Below are 14,529 nucleotides of genomic sequence, written 5' to 3'. Positions count from 1 at the left end.
CTCGGCAAACAGAACAACAACATATTTGTAAATCTTTGCTGCACCCTTTAAAGTTTCACAACATTCCTCCTATGGCAGGGAGGTCAGAACTGAATGCAGTACTCCAAAAGTGTCCTAACCAATGTAACGTACAGCCGCAACATGACCCCCCAACCCATATACTCAATGCACTGACCAAAAAAGGCAGGTGTACTAAAAGCCTACTTCACTGCGATTCCATTTTCAAGAGCAGAGCAATAATAATTGGGGACTCGATAGTTCGGGGCACAGATAGGCGGTTTTGTGGGAACGAGAGAGACTCACGTTTGGTATGTTGCCTCCCAGGTGCAAGGGTACGTGATGTCTCTGATCGTGTTTTCCGGGTCCTTAAGGGGGAGGGGGAGCAGCCTGAAGTCGTGGTCCATATTGGCACCAATGACATAGGTAGGAGGAGTGCTGAGGATGTTAGACAGGCTTTTAGGGAGCTAGGTTGGAAGCTCAGAGTTAGAACGAACAGAGTTGTTGTCTCTGGTTTGTTACCCGTGCCACGTGATAGAGAGTCGAGGAATAGGGAGAGAGAACAGTTAAATACGTGGCTACAGGGATGGTGCAGGAGGGAGGGATTTCGGTACTTGGATAACTGGGGTTCTTTCTGGGGAAGGTGGGACCTCTATAAACAGGATGGTCTGCACCTGAACCTGAGGGGCACCAGTATCCTTGGGGGGAGGTTTGCTAGTGCTCTTGGGGGGGGTTTAAACTAACTCTGCAGGGGCATGGGAACCCAGACTGTAGCTTTAGGGTGCAGGACCTGGAGTGTAGGGAGGTTAGGAATATGGCATCAATCTTAAAGGAGGGTGCCTGTAAACAGAAGAGTGGCTTGAAGTGTGTATACTTTAATGCCAGAAGTATACGAAATAAGGTAGGTGAACTTGCAGCGTGGGTTGGTACCTGGGACTTCGATGTTGTAGCTATTACGGAGACATGGCTAGATCAGGGACAGGATTGGCTGTTGCAGGTTCCAGGGTTTAAATGTTTTAGTAGGGTCAGAGGTGGGGGTAAAAGAGGGGGGGGGTGTGGCTTTGCTTGTCAAAGATAGTATTACAGCGGTGGAAAGGAAGATGGACGAAGATTTGCCATCTGAGGTAGTTTGGGTTGAGGTTAGGAATAGGAGAGGTGAGGTCACCCTGTTAGGAGTCTTTTACAGGCCTCCTAATAGTCCTAGAATCGTTGAAGAAAGGATTGTGAAGATGATTCAGGAGAAGAGTGACAGTAATAGGGTGATTGTTATGAGAGACTTTAACTTTCCTGATATTGATTGGGAAAGCTATAGCTCAAGTTCGTTAGATGGGTCAGTGTTTGTGCAATGTGTGCAGGAGAGTTTCCTGACACAATATGTAGATAAGGCAACAAGAGGTGAGGCCATACTGGATTTGGTTCTGGGTAACGAACCAGGCCAGGTATTAGAACTAGAGGTAGGTGAGCACTTTGGGGACAGTGACCACAATTCGGTGATTTTTACTCTCGTGATGGAGAGGGATAAGTGTGTACTACAGGGCAAGAGTTATAGCTGGGGGCAGGGAAATTATGATGCGTTGAGGCATGACTTAGGATGTGTGGATTGGAAAAGTAGATTCCAAGGCAAGAGCATAATTGATATGTGGAACTTGTTCAAGGAGCAACTATTGAGTGTCCTTGATAAGTGCGTACCTATCAGGCAGGGAGGAAAGGGTCGTGTGAGGGAGCCGTGGTTTAATAAGGAATTGGAATCCCTTGTTAAATGGAAGAGGGCGGCCTATGTAAAGATGAGGCGTGAAGGTTCAATAGGGGCGATTGAGAGTTATAAGGTAGCCCGGAAAGACCTGAAGAGAGAGCTAAGAGCAGCAAGGAGGGGGCATGAAAGGTCCTTAGTTGGTAGGATTAGGGAAAACCCTAAGGCTTTCTATAGGTATGTTAGGAATAAAAGAATGTCTAGGGTAGGAATAGGTTCAATCAAGGATAGTAATGGGAAGTTGCGTGTGGAGGCTGAAGAGATTGGGGAGGCGCTGAATGAATACTTTTCGTCAGTATTCACTCAGGAACAGGACATTGTTGTCGATATGAATACTGAGGCACGAATAAGTAGAATGGATGGCTTTGAGATATGTAGAGAAGAGGTGTTGGAAATTCTGGCAAGGGTGAAAATAGATAAGTCCCCTGGGCCTGATGGCATTTATCCTAGGATTCTCTGGGAAGCAAGGGAGGAGATTGCAGAGCCATTGGCCTTGATTTTTGTGTCCTCTTTGTCTACAGGAGTAGTGCCAGAGGACTGGAGGCTAGCAAACGTGGTTCCCTTGTTCAAGAAGGGGAGTAGGGATAATCCTAGTAACTATAGGCCAGTCAGTCTCACTTCTGTTGTGGGCAAAGTCTTAGAGAGAATTGTAAGGGATAGGATTTATGCACATCTGGATAAGAATAATGTGATCAAGGATAGTCAGCATGGTTTTGTGAAGGGCAGGTCGTGCCTCACAAACCTTATTGAATTCTTTGAGAAGGTGACTAAGGAGGTAGATGAGGGGAAAGCGGTAGATGTGGTATATATGGATTTTAGTAAGGCGTTTGATAAGGTCCCCCATGGTAGGCTACTGCAGAAAATACAGAGATATGGCATTGAGGGTGAGTTGGAGGTTTGGATTAGGAATTGGCTGGCTGGAAGAAGACAGAGGGTAGTAGTTGATGGCAAAGGTTCATCTTGGAGTGCCGTCACTCGCGGTGTTCCGCAAGGATCTGTTTTGGGACCATTGCTGTTTGTCATTTTTATAAATGACCTGGAGGAAGGGTTAGAAGGTTGGGTGAGCAAGTTTGCAGATGATACGAAAGTCGGAGGAGTTGTAGACAGTGAGGAAGGATGTGGCAGGTTACAGCGGGATATAGAGAAGCTGCAGAGCTGGGCAGAAAGGTGGCAAATGGAGTTCAATGTAGCTAAGTGTGAGGTGATTCACTTTGGTAAGAGTAATAAAAAGATGGGGTACTGGGCTAATGGTCGGATACTTGGTAGTGTGGAAGAGCAGAGGGATCTTGGTGTCCATGTACACAGATCTCTGAAAGTTGCCACCCAGGTAAATAGTGCAGTGAAGAAGGCATATGGCGTACTGGCTTTTATTGGTAGAGGAATTGAGTTCCGGAGTCCTGAGGTCATGCTGCAGTTGTATAAGACTCTGGTGCGGCCGCATCTGGAATATTGTGTGCAGTTTTGGTCGCCATACTATAGGAAGGATGTGGAGGCACTGGAACGGGTGCAGAGGAAGTTTACCAGGATGTTGCCTGGTATGGTAGGAAGATCGTATGAGGAAAGGCTGAGGCACTTGGGGTTGTTTTCATTGGAGAAAAGAAGGTTTGGGGTGACTTGATAGAGGTGTACAAGATGATTAGGGGGTTAGATAGGGTTGACAGTGAGAACCTTTTTCCACGTATGGAGTCAGCTATTACAAGGGGGCATAGCTTTAAATTAAGGGGGGGGTAGATATAGGACTGATGTTAGGGGTAGGTTCTTCACTCAGCGAGTCGTAAGTTCATGGAATGCCCTGCCAGTAGCAGTAGTGGACTCTCCCTCTTTATGGGTATTTAAGCGGGCATTGGATAGGTATATGGAGGATAGTGGGTTAGTGTAGGTTAGGTGTGCTTTGATCGGCGCAACATCGAGGGCCGAAGGGCCTGTACTGCACTGTAATGTTCTATGTTCTATGTTCTATGAACTACGAACCTGCATCCAAGGTCTCCTTTGAGTCATTGTGTCATGCTGAGAAAGTTTGTAGCCGTACATGTGACACATGTGCTACAGGATACCGCTTGACCACGGAGTAGGGGGTTAGGCCCATTTGTTCAGAAGAATTAAGGACCTCTATTCTTAGTGTCAATAGATCGGTGTAAATAAGATGATAACACTTGTTCACTTGTGGAATGGGTGGCAGTACTTCCTTTCGACTCGGAAGGCTGGAAGCTGCACATATTTTACAGTTGGATGTTGGATAACTGAATTTTTGGTTTATATTGAAGACTCTTAACAAAATTATACTCAATAGGAAAATAACTTGTAATTTAATAAGCTGAGTGGAATATGCATGTAATAGAACAATCGGATACATTTTCATGTATACCACACTGAGCAGATTTGAATTTATGAAGTTCAACTCCCTAATATTGACTTTCTGGAATGTGAATGTCTCATTACCCTTACAAGCTAGGAAAACACAAAGGCTGAAACTGAGTTTGCAAGAAAGTTGGAAGATTCTTTTGTGGATATACCCATTTCAAACAGGTATGCTGTTTTGGAAAATGTAGGGGGTGATGGATTCTCAGGGGAACGTAGCACAAACAGCCATGTTTCTGGCATTGAGACTGGCTCTAATGCAACGAAGGGTACATCGGGTTCCAAGAGATCAATTGTGTTAGGGGATTCTCTAGTCTTAAGTACAGACAGGCATTTCTGTGGCCAGCAGCGAAAAAGCAGAATGGTGCGTTGCTTCCCTGGTGCCAGGATCAAAGATGTCACAGAGAGGGTGCAGAATGTTCTCAAGGGGGTGAGGGGCCAGCAGCAGGTTATTGTCTACATTGGAACCAATGACACAGGAAGGGAAAAGTTTGAGATTCTGAAGGGAGATTACAGAGAGTTAGGCAGAAATTTAAAAAGGAGGTCCTCGAGAGTAGTAATTACTCCCAGTGCTACAAGCTAGTGAGGGCAGGAATAGGAGGATAGAGCAGATGAATGCATGGCTGAGGGGCTGTTGTATGGGAGAAGGGTTCACATTTTTGGATCATTGGAATCTCTTTTGGGGTAGAAGTGACCTGTACAAGAAGGATGGAATGCACCTAAACTGGAAGGGGACTAATATACTGGCAGGGAGATTTGCTGGAGCTGCTCGGGAGAATTTAAACTAGTAAGGTGGGGTGGTGGGACCCAGGGAGATAGTGAGGAAAGAGATCAATCTGATACTGGCACAGTTGGGAACAGAAGCGAGTCAAACAGTCAGGGCAGGCAGGGACAAGGTAGGACTAATAAATTAAACTGCATTTATTTCAATGCAAGGGGCCTAACAGGGAAGGCAGATGAATCAGGACATGGTTAGGAACATGGGACTGGGATATCATAACAATTACAGAAACATGGCTCAGGGATGGGCAGGACTGGCAGCTTAATGTTCTAGGATACAAATGCTACAGGAAGGATAGAAAGGGAGGCAAGAGAGGAGGGCAAGTGGTATTTTTGGTAAGGGATAGCATTACAGTTGTGCTGAGGGAGGATATTCCTGGAAATTCATCCAGGGAAGTTATTTGGGTGGAACTGAGAAATAAAAAAGGGATGATCACCTTATTGGGATTGTATTATAGACCCCCTAACAGACAGAGGGAAATTGAGAAACAAACTTGTAAGGAGATCTCAGCTATCTGTAAGAATAATAGGGTGGTTGTGGTAGGGGATTTTAAATTTCCAAACATAGTGCCATTGTGTTAAGGGTTTAGATGGAGAGGAATTTGTTAAGTGTGTACAAGACAATTTTCTGACTCAATGTGTGGATGTACCGACTAGAGAAGGTGCAAAATTTGATCTACTCTTGGGAAATAAGGCAGGGCAGGTGACTGAGGTGTCAGTGGGGGAGCACTTTGGGGCCAGCGACCATAATTCTATTAGATTTAAAATAATAATGGAAAAGGATAGACCAGACCTAAAAGTTGAAGTTCTAAATTGGAGAAAGGCCAATTTTGACAGTATTAGGCAAGAACTTTCGAAAGCTGACTGGGGGCAGGTGTTTGCAGGTAAAGGGATGGCTGGAAAATGGGAAGCCTTCAGAAGTGAGATAACGAGAATCCAAGAGAAAGTATATTCCTGTTAGGGTGAAAAGAAAGGCTGATAGGTATAGGGAATGCTGGATGACTAAAGAAATTGAGGGTTTGGTTAAGAAAAAGAAGGAAGCCTATGTAAGGTATTCAAAGTTTGTGAGAAGGTTTGTAGCTCGGGTGCTCGTTGTTGTGGTTCTGTTCGCCGAGCTGGGAATTTGTGTTGCAGACGTTTCGGCCCCTGTCTAGGTGACATCCTCAGTGCTTGGGAGCCTCCTGTGAAGCGCTTCTGTGATCTTTCCTCCGGCATTTGTAGTGGTTTGAATCTGCCGCTTCCGGTTGTCAGTTCCAGATGTCCGCTGCAGTGGTCGGTATATTGGGTCCAGGTCGATGTGCTTATTGATTGAATGTATGGATGAGTGCCATGCCTCTAGGAATTCCCTGGCTGTTCTGTTTGGCTTGTCCTATAATAGTAGTGTGTTGTCCCAGTCGAATTCATGTTGTTTGTCATCTGCGTGTACGGCTACTAAGGATAGCCGGTCGTGTCGTTTCGTGGCTAGTTGGTGTTCATGGATGCGGATTGTTAGCTGTCTTCCTGTTTGTCCTATGTTGTGTTTTGTGCAGTCCTTGCATGGGATTTTGTACACTATCTTGGTTTTGCTTATGCTGGGTATTGGGTCCTTCGTTCTGGTGAGTTGTTGTCTGAGAGTGGCTGTTGGTTTGTGTGCTGTTATGAGTTCTAATGGTCGCAGTAGTCTGGCTGTCAGACTGGCAGGAGTGTGATCAAATACTCCCTACTTGCCTGAATAGGTGGAACTCCAGCAACACTCTTCAAGAAGCTTGACACCACTCAGGACAAAAGAAGCCCACCTGACTGGCACCATTCCTTCACTGTTGCTGGCTCAAAGTTCCTGGAATTCTCTCTCTAATGGCATTGTGGGTCAAGCATGTAGACTGCAGCGAGTCAAGACAGCAACTTAGCCCCACCAAATTAGGGATGGGCAATAAGTGTTGGCCAGCCTGCGATGCCCACGTCCCACGATAAAATAAAGCAGCACGCAGCCAACTCCCACAAACAGCATGCCAGATCGTCTGTTTTTTTTTTACGACGTGCACCGAGAGATCGATAATTCCAGGACACCGGGCAGATCTTCGCTACCTTTACTCAAAACACAGGATCTTTCACACACAGACACACGAGCATGCAGTTTAACATCTCAGCTACCGGGACGGTGCTGCACGCCTACCAGCAAATCACGTTGGCAGCAACCAGCCTTACGGCTTATTTGCTCAAGTCCTGAAAGTGGGACTTCAATTCCGAAACCTTGTGATAGATCCTGAGGTCGAGAGGCACGGGGCACAGATTTAAGTCGGTTTGCAACGGTGGGGTGGGGGGAGGGGAAGAGAGAGAATATAACTTCTTGGGAAATTATAACATTGAGTCCTAAAATGTCCTCAAAAAAAAATAACTGGTAACTTTGAAGAACACCTGCTTGATGGAGGGCCAAGCATGTGTAAGTTTGTGCAGCTGTAGATGGGGAGGGGGGGGGGTCTGACATCTGGGGTGAGTGGAAAGGGCAGGTTTTGCAATGCACTTGTACTGTGATGGAGAGAAGCTCACTCACTCACTCACCTCCTCTGTGTAAGAACTCGGGTCCCTCTTAATCAGGTTCTGCAGCTGCGGTAAGTTACTAGGCAACCGATTGTTATTTCTCGCGGACATGGTTCCACCGACAACCCGGGAACGTTCGATTCTCTCTCACACACACACACCACGTGGCCCTCTCCCCGGAAACCCCAGCACTCCCAGCGTTCCGAACCCCAGCTACGGCCACCGCCGAAGATCAGAAACTACCGGGCCGAAAGCGAACATTTCGAAATCAGTTCCGAAGGACGCGAAACGTCCAGCCCGTTCCCCTGTCCGAGCCGACCCGACCCGCTGAGTTTCTCGAATTATTTCCTCCTGCCATTTCAGACGCCGGGCACATCCGTGGTATTTTGTTTCCATTCCAAAATTCCCCGGCTGACGCACAATTGCAAATGTTGCAATTTGATTTGATTTATTGTCGTCACGTGTAGCTCAGTACAATGAAAAGTTTGGTTTTTTGAGCAATACAGTCAGATCATAACCAACAAGGACCTACAGATCAAAGGGTGCTTAAATAGAGAGAGGCATACAAGGTTACCTCTGCACAGGAGGTGCACTGAGCAAGGTAAAGATTAGATTGAAATTACAAAGTCCATTCAGCAGTTTAATAACATCAGTGAAGAGGCTGTTCTTGAATCTGTTGGTGTGTGTAAGTGTTCAAGCTTCTGCATCTCCTGTGTGATGGAGGAGAGTGTTGCCAAAAAGGGTTCCCTGATGAAGGGCTTATGCTATAAACGTCGATCTTCCAACTCCTCGGATGCTGCTGACCGAGGTGCTTTTCCACACTTTTCAACTCTGACCTCTAGCATGTGCAGTCTTCATTTTCTCTCTGGAAGAAAGTATTACTGGGGTGGGAGGGGTATTTAATGATGTTGGCAGCCTTTCTGCATCAACAGGAAGTGTACATGGAGTCCATGGATGGGAGGTTGGCTTCTATGGTGGTCTGGGCCATGCATACAACTTTCTGTAGTTTCTTACAATCCAGGGCAGAGCAGTTGCAACATCAAGCTCTTATGCACCCAGATAGAATGCTTTCTATGGTGCATCTGTATACGTTAGTGAGGGTCCTTATGGATGTACCAAATTTCCTAAGCTTCCTGAGGAATAAGAGGCATTGTTTTGTCTTCCTCTGTATTACAAAAATGTGGGAAGTCCAGGACAGATTATTGGTTATCGTCATTCCTGGGAACTTGACGCTCTCCATCTCAACTCCATTAACGTAGATCGTGGTGTGTACTCCTCCTTTCTCCCCGAAGTCAATGATCATTTATAGAGTCATAAAGATAAACAGCACAGAAACAGACCCTTCAGTCCAACTCATTCATGCTGACCAGATATCCTATATAAATCTAGTTCCATTTGCCAGCATTTGGCTGATATCCCTCTAAATCCTTCCTATTCATAGACCTAGCCAGATATGGTAATTGTACCAGCTTCCACCATTTCCTCTGGCAGATCATTCCATACACGTACCACCCACTGCATGAAAAAGTTTCCTCTTAGGTCTCTTTTAAATCTTTCCCCACTCGGCTTAATCCTATCCCTTCTAGTTTTGGACTCCCCATGCCAGGGAAAAGATTTTGTCTATTCACCCTATCCATGCTCCACATGATTTTATAAACCTCCTCGGCCTCTGACGCTCCATGGAAAATAGCCCCACCCTCTTCAGCCTCTCCCTATAGCTCAAATTCTGCAACCTTGACAACATGTATGTAAATCTTTTCTGAACTCTTTCAAGTTTCACAACATCCTTCCTATAGCAAGGAGACCAGAATTGCATGCAGTATTCCAATAATTGCCTTACCAATATTCTGTACAACCAGAACATGACCTCCCTATTCCTTTACACAATGCACCGACCAATGAAAGCAAGCATACCAAATGTCTTCTTCACTATCCTGTCTACCTGGGACACCACTTTTAAGAAACTTTGAGCCTGCATTGTAAAATTAAAGCACATGGGATTGAGGTAGTGCACTAACCTAGATAGAGAATTAGCTGAAACAAGGACTAGGAATAAATGAATTATTTTCTGAGTCGCAGGCAGTGACCAATGAAGTACTGCAGGGATTGGATCTCAATATATATTCATAATATATATTAATGATTTAGATGAGGGAATTAAATGCAATAACTCCATGTTTGCTGATGACACAAAGCTGGTGGGGAGGGTGAACTATGAACTGTGAGGAGCAGGCAGAGGTGTTTCGGTATGATTTGGACAAATTGAGTGAGTAGACAAGTGCATGGCAGATGAAGTATAATGTGGATAAATGTAAGGTTATTTACTTTGGTAGCAAATTCAGGAAAGTTGATTGTCTGAATGGTGATAGACTGGGAGGAGAGGTGTCACAACACCTGGGTGTCCTTGTACATCAGCCACTACAATTAAGCCTGCAGATGTAATAGTAGTAAAGAATCTGGATGTTAGGCTTGCTCGCTGAACTGGAAGTTCATTTTCAGATGTTCTATCACCATACTTGGTAACATCTTCAGTGAGCCTCCAGACGAAGCACTGCTGGTGTTTCCTGCTTTCTATTTATATGTTTGGCTTTCCTTGGGTTGGTGATGTAATTTCCTATGTGATGTTGTTTCCTGTTCCTTTTCTCAGAAGGTGGTAAATGGGGTCCAAGTCAATGTATTTGTTGATTTGTCAGCAACAAACCCAAATAAGCAGATAAAACACGTCCAGAACCCTAGCCATTCTCCACTACATCAAAGACATCTTGGAAATGACTGCCAGACTACTCAGACCCCTTGGCATCATGGTAGCCCACAAACCCACCAACACACTAAAACAGCAGCTAATGAACTTGAAAGACCCTATACAAACAAGCAAAACCAATGTCATTTACAAAATACTGTGCGAGAACTATAACAAACAGGCAGAAAACTAGTCCCCAGGATGCAGAACATCAACTAGCCACAAAACATGACCCTCTCTCACTAGTATCCTTACATACAGATAAGGAAGAACACCACTTTGACTGGGACAACACATCCATCCTAGAACAAGCCAAATAGAGACACGCACAAGAATTCCTAGTAGCATAACATTCCAACCAGAACCCTATCAGCAAACACATTGACTTGGACCCCATTTACCACCCCCTTGAGAAAAAGAACAGGAAACTATATTGCCACAGGAAATGACATCATCACAGGAAATGACATCACCAACCCAAGGAACCCCAAACATATAAATAGAAAGCAGGAAACATCAGCAGTGCTTTGTCTGGAGGTTCACTGAAGTATGGTGATAGAACGTCCGAAAATGAACCTTCCAGCTCAGTGAGCAGACCTACATCCAGAACCTCAACCTGAGCTACAAATCTTCTCAAAACTTGCTAGCAGGAAAGAATGCAAATGGTGTGTTAGCCTTTACTGAGAGATAATTTGAATACAGAACAGGAATGTCTTGCTGCAATTTGTACAATACCTACAGTGAGGAAGTAGGCCATTCAGCCCATCAAGTCCACACTGACAGTCCAAAGAGCATCCCAAAAAGATTCACCCCCCCACCTTATAAACCTGCATTTCGCATGGTTAATCCAAACAGCCTGCACACTATGGGCAATTTACCTAAACTGCACATATCTTTTGGACTGGAGGAGAAAACTGGTGCACCTGGAGGAAACCCACACAGACGTAGGGAGAATTGCAAACTCCACACAGACAGGCATCCGAGGGTGGAATTGAACCTGGGTCCTTGGCGTAGTGAGCTACTGCGCTGCCCCTTTGTTTTCTTTACATAAACTCTATAACTCTAATTCAACTGCAGTAGCTTTTCCTCTCAGTTCACGTATATGATCAGTAAAGATGAACTGGAAGGGGACCAATATACTGGCAGGGAGATTTGCTAGAGCTGCTCGGGAGAATTTCAGCTCGTCAGGTCGGGGAGTTGGACTCAGGGAGATGGTGAGGAAAGAGATCAATCTGAGACTGGTGCAGTTGAGAAAAGAAGCGAGTCAAACAGTCAGGGCAGGCAGGGACAAGATAGGACTAATAAATTAAACTACATTTATTTCAATGCAAGAGGTCGAGCAAGGAAGGCAGATGAACTCAGGGCATGGTTAGGAACATGGGACTGGGATATCATAGCAATTATAGAAATGTGACACAGGGATGCACAGGACTGGCAGCTTAATCTTCCAGAACACAAATACTACAGGGAGCACAGAAAGGGAGGCAAGAGAGGTGGGCGAGTGGTATTTTTGATAAGGGATAGCATTACAGTTGTGCTGAGGGAGGATATTCCTGGAAATACATCCAGTGAAGTTATATGGGTAGAAATAAGAAAGGGATGATCACCTTATTGGGATTGTATTTATAGATCTCCTAATAGTCAGTGGGAAATTGAGAAACAATTTTTTTAAGGAGCCCTCAGTTATCTGTAAGAATAATAGGGTGGTTACGGTACGGAGTTTTAACTTTCCAAATATAGACTGGGACTGCCATAGTGTTAAGGGTTTAGATGGAGAGGAATTTATTAAGTGTATACAAATAAATTTTCTGATTCAGTATGTGGATGTACCTACTATAGAAGGTGCAAAGCTTGACCTACTCTTGGGAGATAAGGTTGGGCAGGTGATTGAGGTGTCAATGGGGGAGCACTTTGGGACCAGCGACCATAATTCTATTAGTTTTAAAATAGTGATGGAAAAAGTTAGACCAGATCTAACAGTTGATGTTCTAAATTGGAAGGGGGATAATTTTGATGGTATGAGGGAAGAACTTTCAAAAGCTGATTGTGGGCAGATGTTCACAGGTAAACGGACGGCAGGAAAATGGGAAGCCTTCAGAAATGAGATAATGAGAGTCCAGAGAAAGTATATTCCTGTTAGGGTAAAAGGAAAGGCTGGTAGGTGGAGGGAATACTGGATGACTAAAGAAATTGAGGATTTGGTTAAGAAAATGAAGGAAGCATATGTTTAGACAGGATAGATCGAGTGTATAAAGGTAGTAAGAGTATACCTAAGAGAGAAATCAGGAGGGCAAAAAGGGGGCATGAGATAGCTTTGGCAAATAGGGTTAAGGAGAATCCAAAGGGTTTTTACAAATAAAGGACCAAAGGGTAACTAGGGAGAATAGGACCCCTCAAAGATCAGCAAGGCAGCTTTTGTGGGGAGCAGCAGGAGATGGGGGAAACACTAAATGAGTATTTTGCATCAGTGCTTACTGTGGAGAAGAACATGGAAGATATAGAATGTAGGGAAATAGATGGTGACATCTAAAAAATGTCCATAATGCAGAGGAGAAGTGGTGGATGATTTGAAACGCATAAAAGTGGATAAATTCCTAGGACCTGATCAGGTGTACCCTAGAACTCTGTGGGAAGCTAGCAAAGTGATTGTTAGGCCCCTTGCTGAGATATTTGTATCATCAATAGTCACAAGCGAGGTGCTGGAAGACTGGGGGTTGGGTAACGTAGTGCCACTATTTAAGGAAGATGGTAAAGACAAGCCAGAGGACTATAGGCCGGTGAGCCTGACGTTGGTGGTGGGCAAGTTGTTGGAGGGAATCCTGAGGGATAGAATGTACATGTATTTGGAAAGGCAAGGACTGACTAGGGATAGTCAACATGGCTTTGTGCATGGGAAATCATGTCTCACAAACTTGATTGAGTTTCTTGAAGAAATAACAAAGAGGATTGATGAGGGCAGAGTGGTAGACGTGATCTATATGGACTTCAGTAAGGCAAGGTTCCCCATGGGAGACTGGTTAGCAAGGTTAGATCTCACAAGAAATACAGGGAGAAGTAGCCATTTGTATATAGAACTGGCTCAAAGGTAGAAGACAAGGGTGGTGATGGAGGGTTGCCTTTCAGACTGTAAGCCTGTGAGCAATGGTGTGCCACAAGGATTAGTACTGGGTCCACTACTTTTTGTCATTTATATAAATGATTTGGATATGAACATAGGAGGTATAGTTAGTAAGTTTGCAGATGACACCAAAATTGGAGGTGTAGTGGACAGCGAAGAAGGTTACCTCAGATTGCAACAGGATCTTGATCAGATGGGCCAATGGGCTGAATGGCAGACTGAGTTTAATTTAGATAAATGCAAGGTGCTGCATTTTGGGAAAGCAAATCTTAGCAGGACTTATACACTTAAGGTAAGGATCTAGGAAGTGTTGCTGAACAAAGAGACCTTGGAATGCAGGTTCATTGTTCCTTGAAAGTAGAGTTGCAGGTAGATAGGATAGTGGAGAACACGTTTGGTCTGCTTGCCTTTATTGGTCAAAATATTGAGTATAGGAGTTGGGATATCATGGTGCAGCTGTACAGGACATTGGTTAGGCCATTTTTGGAATATTGTGTGCCATTCTGATCTCCCTGCTTTCAGAGGGACGTTGTGAAACTTGAAGGAGTTCACAAAAGATTTACATGGATGTTGTCAGTGTTGAAGGGTTTGAGTGATAGGGACAGGCTGCATAGGCTGGGTCTGTTTTCCTTGGAGTGCCAGGGACTGAGGGGTGACCTTACAGAGGTTTATAAAATCATGAGGGGCATGGATAGGGTAAATAGAGAAGGTCCATTCCCTGGGGTGGGGTAGTCCAGAAGTAGAGGATGTAGGTTTAGGGTGAGCGGGGAAAGACTTAAAAGGGGCCTCAAGGGCAACCTTTTCACGCAAAGGGTGGTGCGTGTATGGAATGAGCTGCCAGAGGAAGAGGTGGAGGCTGGTACAATTAGTACATTTAAAAGGCAACTATGAATAGAGAGACACAGGCCAAGTGCTGGCAAATGGGACAAGATTAATTTAGGATATCTGGTCAGCATGGATGAGTTGGACTGAAGAGTCATACATCTCTATGACTCTATGACCTGAGGAAGGAGCAGAACTCCAAAAGCATGTGATTGCAAATAAATCTGTGGACTATAACATGGTATCATGTGACCATGATCAGTAAATGCTAAGAATGTCCTTCAATCTAGAAGTGCCAATAATACCATTATTGTTTCAGAGAATGTAAACATTTCAGCAGTAATTTGCTTGATTTCCAAGTAAGTTCAGAGACTAACAACAGTGATTGACATGGTTTGACAAGACTTTTAGATTTCAAAACATACATAATTGATTTACAAAGAATCA

General features: G+C 44.6%; 1 protein-coding gene across 1 annotated transcript in view; it reads right to left on the bottom strand.

Moving 5' to 3' along the window:
• The window catches only part of sdad1 (SDA1 domain containing 1), a 62,588-nt gene extending 54,991 nt beyond the window's left edge, over positions 1-7,597 (bottom strand). The window contains exon 1 of the mRNA XM_072549229.1: positions 7,424-7,597. Coding sequence (XP_072405330.1) covers positions 7,424-7,513 — 90 coding nt within the window. The 5' untranslated portion in view covers positions 7,514-7,597. The remainder of the gene's footprint in view (positions 1-7,423) is intronic.
• Between the last annotated feature and the right edge of the window lie 6,932 nt (positions 7,598-14,529).

This window comes from Chiloscyllium punctatum, chromosome 1, assembly GCF_047496795.1.
Source record: "Chiloscyllium punctatum isolate Juve2018m chromosome 1, sChiPun1.3, whole genome shotgun sequence".
Taxonomy (NCBI): Eukaryota; Metazoa; Chordata; class Chondrichthyes; order Orectolobiformes; family Hemiscylliidae; genus Chiloscyllium; species Chiloscyllium punctatum.
The sequence above is the reverse complement of the archived record's forward strand: the minus strand, read 5'-3'. Positions and strand labels throughout refer to the sequence as shown.